This window comes from Leptodactylus fuscus, chromosome 5 (genome assembly GCF_031893055.1).
Source record: "Leptodactylus fuscus isolate aLepFus1 chromosome 5, aLepFus1.hap2, whole genome shotgun sequence".
NCBI classification, from domain to species: Eukaryota; Metazoa; Chordata; class Amphibia; order Anura; family Leptodactylidae; genus Leptodactylus; species Leptodactylus fuscus.
In genome coordinates this window covers 29,301,493-29,309,155 of record NC_134269.1, presented here as the reverse complement: position 1 = coordinate 29,309,155, position 7,663 = coordinate 29,301,493, and the positions used below count along the sequence as shown (strand labels likewise).

The 7,663-nt window shown below is 43.3% G+C and overlaps 1 protein-coding gene across 1 annotated transcript; it reads right to left on the bottom strand.

Annotated features, from left to right (window-relative positions):
• Nucleotides 1–1,538: 1,538 nt before the first annotated feature.
• On the bottom strand, nucleotides 1,539–7,193 carry PDLIM2 (PDZ and LIM domain 2). The gene is made up of 4 exons (XM_075276112.1): nucleotides 6,939–7,193; nucleotides 6,491–6,648; nucleotides 3,215–3,335; nucleotides 1,539–2,061 (listed from the first exon to the last, which is right to left on the bottom strand). Exons 2-4 carry the CDS (start codon nucleotides 6,615–6,617, stop codon nucleotides 1,893–1,895), a joined length of 417 nt encoding a protein of 138 aa, XP_075132213.1. The 5' UTR covers nucleotides 6,618–6,648; nucleotides 6,939–7,193; the 3' UTR covers nucleotides 1,539–1,892.
• Between the last annotated feature and the right edge of the window lie 470 nt (nucleotides 7,194–7,663).

The window sequence follows — 7,663 nt, the reverse complement described above, 5'->3', positions numbered from 1 at the left end:
AAGTGAACATACACAGTATAGATCTTCTGTAATACATTAACACTTTAATAGAATATCAAATACAAACACAAGAAGCCACAATGAATGAAAAAAAGATGGACGCCAACAATAAGGCTTACAATGTCATGCCACAAAAGATACGGCGTGAGGTTGTAATACAACAAAAGTGTCTATGGGATATGACGAGAAGGAAATTGCTATGGGAACCGGACAAGATAATGTGCGGCGCCTACACAGATAGCACCAGTTATGTGATGACATATGGGAACAGTAATGGGGTTCACACCTGCTCCATAAGGCATCACATCTGGGGATATATACTGTACAGATAATGGCTAAGTCCCATTTGATGGAAGACTTGATTGAGTTTCCTTTATAAGGAATATATGGCTGTCTTATAATTTACAAGGACCGGTTGGGGAGTAGAAGAGACCTGAGGTAAGAAGCAGGCACTTAGCTATAGGGGGCACTAAGGTTGCTGTTGCAACCAAGAGCAATGTCTGTGCTCACATTGTTTATTTTGTGCTTACACATTCAACTGTGAAGAAAAAAAGAATATTATCTGTTTATTTTGTCGCACAGAATGTTACTTTGTTGTATAGAATGTTACTTTGTCGTACAGAATGTTACTTTATAGGACAAAATGTTACTTTGTCACACAGAATGTTACTTTGTCACACAGAATGTCACTTTATAGGACAGAATGTTCCTTTCGGGCACAGAATGTTACTTTGTAGGACAGCATGTTACTTTATAGGACAGAATGTTACTTTGTCACACAGAATGTCACTTTATAGGACAGAATGTTCCTTTCGGGCACAGAATGTTACTTTGTCGTACAGAATGTCACTTTATAGGACAGAATGTTACTTTATAGGACAGAATGTCACTTTGTCACACATAATGTTACTTTGTCATACAGAATGTTACTTTGTAGGAGAGAATGTTATCTTGTTATACAGAATGTATGTCGCACTTTGTCGCACAGAATTTTATTTTGTGTCAGTGTGTTTTGTATTACTGCCTTTATATAATGCATTATGTCTTACATAATAAAATTCAGTGTGACAAAAGAAACTATTGTATCACAAAAAACTAGTCCGTGTCACAAAATAACATTCTGTGTGACAAAAATGATGTTGTGTCACAAAATAAAGAATTTTGTCACAAATATCATTCTGTGCTCCAAATTACTGTTTGATTCCTGCGCCCGAGCTGCCGCCATTTCTTATACGATGTAATTTTATGTGCACAAGATTTATTTGAGGACAAAAAATTACTTGTGTGACAAAATGAATTCAAAATCAATTTTTTTTCATAAAAATTGTATCACGTGAGACTTTTTGTAATCAAAAATAGGTTTCATGACACCAAATGAATTGTGTACACACAAAATAAATAGAAACACAAAAACCCACGCATTTTGTGTGCAGATTAAAGATGATATTTTTGTGATCACAAAATAAATTCTGTGGATACAAAACATATTTTTGTGGACACAAAATGGATTCTGTGATCACAAACGTCAATTCTCACAAAACACACCATGGACAAAAAACACCGTCTAGGTCACGTCCCACGCCCTGCATTATGTGGAGTTGACCTGTAATGGTGGACATGTGCGGGCCGTATTAGAGGGCACGTTATTGGAAGGACATGGCTATGATCCTGGTGCAATATTTGGCTACATTGCCAGTTTCCACAATACAGTCTGTAATCCTGGAGGATAAAAGTACAACTTATTAGTAATATGGGCATAGTATTGGGACCACACCATGCTTGTAACTGGGGGCATTGGCAGGAAAAGGGTTAAGGTGCATATTATAGCGAGGTCAGAATGAGGGTCGGTAATGGGGGTAGAGGGGTACACTCCTTAAGATACAAGGGTCTGTTCATGAGCGTGGAGATCCTGTGTGATGCCTGGCGCGGGCATGTTTCTCACACACCAGCTCATCGCCTGCCCAAAAGTGTCCTCTCATGCGTAGGTTGAGGCCGCAGTCTGCACACACGTAGCACGCTGGATGGCGGTGGCGACCATCTGTGATCCTCACTGCTACATCACTGCCAGGAGGAAGGACAGAACCACGGTTAATAAAAGGACCAGGATTCTGTTACACGTCACATCATAGGACACAAAAGTATAAAAATCTATGCACACCTTGTATGGCCAGCCACCCAGCTTTCTCAGAACCCTGACCTTGCTTAGTTATCTAGCAATTCATGCCCACTCCCATATTAGGATGTTTTACCTTTCAGGAGCATTGTAAAGCTGTTTTCTGGAATGCAAGGTATGAAAAAAATTGCAACTTTTTTCTCAAAAGAATGATATAATTGCAACTTTTTCTCATTTATGTCACCCTCGCCACTTTCCTGAATGGGTACGAGTGTAACGTGGGCAGGACCCCATCAAATGTATATATTTATTGAATATACTGGTCTTCTTAACTCACCCCCCAATTTCCTCTGTTATTCCTCCTGGAAATGTAGATATAAATGAACAACTGGGTGTTACCAATTCCTGTATCAAAGGGGTTTGTCCCTAAACCATCTGTCACTAGATTAGATAGTGTCATAACACGTAGGGGGACACAATCCAACACTCTATGGACACACACAATGCGATTTCCAAGAGGAATATCAGAGGAATTGCACAATACAAAGTTGTAAGAATATATTATCCAATGCTCTATGTCATAGGGAATACAACTATTTCCTAAAACAGACATGTCAGAAGAGGTGTCAGATCCTTCAAGGCCTTTGAGTCATATATATATATATATATAGTCACCTCCTGCTATCCCAGTGGTAAGAAGATGGCAGTAGGCGCCATGTACAGACATCTTACACTAATGCTAAGGATCGGGGCAGAAGTATTCAATAATACAAGTTATCTCCGGCCCCTAGTACCGCATAAGAGCTGTTCATATCATATCATCATATATTACATATATGACATAGGTTCGGCTTGTGGAATGCCATTAACCCTGACACACAATACAAGTACACAGCGGGCTGTCACTATGACATATAGTGCGGTATTAAACATGGGAGTGGCGGGTACAAGTGACAGTCTAATGACATTCATAAACAGTATGCATTGGCCTTTTGTACCTAACAAGGGTCAAAGCAATACCTATGTATTAAGGCTTTCACTGCAGCTACCTGACACATTCATCTGATAGCTGACATACGTAGTAAGCACCGGTGCACTCACTGGATGCTTGTGTTGCACTTTTCGCACACCCGCAGCGGTGAAGTCACAACAGGTTTCTGGATGCTGCTGACGGGTTTCTGAACGTTGGGTGACAATCTGCTGGGCATAGTTGTGGTAATACCTGTAACGGCAGAACATACATTTTATAGATCATCTATAGAGCTGTATTAGAGAAATAATTTAGTTTTGTTCCCCCAGAAACGGCAACACTTCAGTCTGTGGTCTGTGCCTGGTATTGCTGCCCAGACTCATTCACTCAGACTGGTGCAATACCAGACACAGCCTTAGGACAAGGGTGGCACTGTACCCTTCTTGTAATCATGTACAACCCCTTTGAGATCAGTTTGGTCTATGGACTGTGCCTAGTACTGCAGGTCAGACTCATTCACTCACACTCAGACTAAAATGAGTCTCAGCTGCAATACCAGACACAGCCTTAGGACAAGGGTGGCACTATACCCTTCTTGTAATCTCGTACAACCCCTTTGAGATCAGTTTGCTCATTGCTAATCATACAGAAGTCGTTTGTCTACATGTCCCTGGTTTGGAGGTAGGGTCTCTGTTATATTCAGGTTGGTCGTCCTCTTCTAGCACGTGTCCGCACCACATGCCTATGACTTATGTGCTAATGGTACTTAATTGCAGCGTGACATCACCCCACAAATAGGAACTGGATTAATAAAGAAATCCCCGCAGTGCGATTGTGGAGTCACTGCCTTGTATGTCTATTTCATTTCTAGCAATTGTTCCATCCCCAACATTAACATTGCCAATGCCAAGCTATGTCTCCTGTGTGACCCCCAGCTGTCTACAAATATGCAGCATTCCTAGTACTAGGAGAGGACGTGTGGCCATTATACTAATGCCAGCATGTCAGTGTCATCCACAGTCTATCCTCCACCGCCATCTAGTATGTTGTGTGACCGATTATGTGTCTACAAGGAATGTCGTCATTGATGTTGTAACTGGGTCTATGCCTGGGGCTGTCTATTCAGGTTGGTGCACTATGTAGTAACTTGTATTACAACGTGCAGTTCCCAAATAAAGTCAGAGAGTGCCAAAATAGTACAGTCATACAGTGCTTAAATATTAGCCATAGAGTATCCAAATAATACAGTCATACAGTGCCCAAGTAATACAGTCATACCTTGCCTATATAATAGTCATACTGCGCCTATATAATACAATCATATAGTGCCTAAATAATACTGTCATACTGTGCTCAAATAGTACAATCATACAATGCCCAAATAATACAGTTATACAATGCCCAAATAATACAGTCATATCTTGCCTAAATAATACAGTCACTCCTTGCCTATATAATAGTCATACTGTGTCTAAATAATGCATTCATACAGTGCCTAAATAATACAGTTATACTTTGCTCAAATAGTACAATCATACAATGCCCAAATAGTACAGTAATACAATGCCTAAATATTACAATCATACAGTGCTCATATAATCCAGTTATACAATGTTCTTATTGTAGAATCATACAATCTTCAAATAATACAACCATACAGTGTCCAAATAATTCAGTTACACGGAGCTCAAATAGCAAAGTCATACAGTGCTCACCTAATACAACCATACAGTACACAAATAATACAGTCATACACTGCCCAAATGATAGTCATACTGTATTGTTATTGAAGAATCATACAGCCTTCCAATAATACAATCATGCAGTGTCCAAATAATACATCACAGAGTGCCTAAATAGCAAAGCCATACAGTGCTCAACTAATTCAACCACACAGTGCCCAAATAATACCGTCATACAGTGCCCATGATACACTAAATTAGGGAATGTAGCTAAAACATATGCAGCCATTACAGCCAGTTGTACATATGGGGCAGATATATCCCGTTCACTAGTGACAGAGGAGGCGCTCTGTACGTACAAGCAGCCCTGTGTACAGGCGTCTCTTTTAACTGTCACAGAGTTTGGAATGAGATGCCCCAAAGTCATCCAGTAACGGCGTCATCAAATACCACAATAATGTAGTGTCTGTCAGAATCCAAGTCAATGATCACGGCAACAGCAGACGTGTAGGGAGAAATGCAGCTATGTCATGTAGGGAGAAGTGCAGTCATGTAGGGAAAAGTGCAACCAGGTCATGTAGGGAGAAGTGCATGGGGGAGAAGTGCAGCCATGTAGGGAGAAGTGCAGCCATGTCATGTAGGGAGAAGTGCAGCCATGGGGGAGAAGTGCAACCATGTCATGTAGGGAGAAGTGCAGTCATGTAGGGAGAAGTGCAACCATGTCATGTAGGGAGAAGTGCAGTCATGTAGGGAGAAGTGCAGCCATGTCATGTAGGGAGAAGTGCAGTCATGTAGGGAGAAGTGCAGCCATGTCATGTAGGGAGAAGTGCAGTCATGTAGGGAGAAGTGCAGCCATGTCATGTAGGGAGAAGTGCAGTCATGTAGGGAGAAGTGCAGCCATGTCATGTAGGGATAAGTGCAGTCATGTAGGGAGAAGTGCAGCCATGTAGGGAGAAGTGCAGTCATGTAGGGAGAAGTGCAGCCATGTAGGGAGAAGTGCAGTCATGTAGGGAGAAGTGCCTACTTGTGACTGTGGCGGTGTTAGGTGGATGTGTGTAGCTTACTACAGCCTACTCTTAGCCTACCATTACTATCACTCTTAGCCTACTATTGTTGATACCAGTTACATGGGGGCGCTATCGAGCTATGTTTAGTGATATCTGGGCCAGTTGGTTGCGTTCTCACCGATATCAGTTGTGTCCGGTCAGTTCTCTTAGGCTTCAGACACAACTGACGGCTCTGTGGGCTCCATGGTCTGACATGGGACCACCGGACCTGTCTACAAGCCGAATCCAAAAACATTGCAGTCACCATTTTTTGATCCAGCACAACCACACCAGAGGGAAATTATTCTAGAAAGCTGGACGTGTGTGAACGCAGCCTTAGTCATAATTCTGTAGCAGTGGCAATGTCTACCAGTAGCAGTTACATGTCTGGCCTGGTGGGGGGCAGTCTAGGACAGATTGTGGTAATGCTTAGAAGTCGAACTACAATGTCAAGTTTTATGATCAGCGGGTCTGTCATTAGTGGATATGTGGTAGTCGTGGTGGGATTCTCTGCCGGTGTCACTAGTGACAGTCCTAGTAGTCATAGCCGTCTGTCTGTCAGTCCCAGTAACATGGCTGTACTGGTTGTGTGGCTGGAATCAGTCTCACAAATAGTCCAAGTAGTCAATATCTGGTCCCATATATAGATCTGTAGATTATGTCATAGTCCTAGAGGTACCGTCTGGGTTGTTCTCCAGGGCCTCCTGCAGCAGCTTGAAGCTGTTGGATTGTCTCGGAGATGTCTTGGCCTCCTGATTGCCATGCAGCATCTTGTAGACCTCGGAGTCCTCCTGTAGCCAGCTCATCTTGTCCAACTTGTCTCTTCCACTTCTTGCACTAGAACAAGGGGACCATTTACAATTGGGAGACACAAGGGACAATTCTTCCCCCCTGTCTATGCCGCCAGCTTCAGCATGTGCTTCCTCTTAGTCTATGAGCCCTGTGTAGATGTTTCCGCCCGGTGTCTGGCTCTTGATCTTGACTTTATCTCAGCAGCCACCCCTAAATATCCTCGCCCGTCTCTCCACCCTCTGCACTATATTTCGGTCTTCTCTGATCCTCTCCCTCCTCTTTGCTGTATGTCCCCCTCCCTGCCCTTAGGCTGTCTATATCAAAGACAGACTCACGTGTCACCCAGACGTCTCTTCTGCCAGCGATGCCCCTTCCGTCCCTGGCAGTCCTTCCTCTCTCTCTTGGCTCTTTGCCCTGAAGTCACCAAAACGTGTCTGCGCCTCACAGTTGTGGTTTCGTTGCTTTTCTGTCACCGCTGTCTCTTCTTCCTGACTTTTGGACACACCTGTCCCTCTGTCTCCGCCTGTCTCTCTCCTCCTCTTATCACAGACACACCTCTGTCTCTTGACACTCTCTTCTCCACCCTCTCGTCTTCTCTTTTCTCGCACTTGGTCTCTGTCTTCTTCCAGGCAATGAGGCACTCTAGAGACGGGTCACAGCCCAAACACCCACATCTTAGTTTCTTGGTCCCCCATATAGGAGCCTCTCACATCTGCTTTTAGTTAAATTACAGGAGTCTGAGAGACAGCCAGGATGAGGGGCCGAGACTGCCAGGAGGGAGAAAGAGCGCTGCTAGGAGAATGCACCCAAAAAGAAAGACCCTGGGGGTCACGTATGATCTATGAGGACAGGGCAGGAGGTCCACATATGTCCACGTCTTCTCTCTGTGGTGATGGATCTGCGTTGTACATGGGAATTGAGAAATTTTGGGGTGGACCTGGACTGTGAAAGCTAAAAAGAGGGGGCGGGGGAGGGGTTGGGAATTATGCTACCAATATCCAAGACTTAGCCTTTATATGTAAATGTTCAGGACCTTGCACATTTTTAGATACATGGAGCG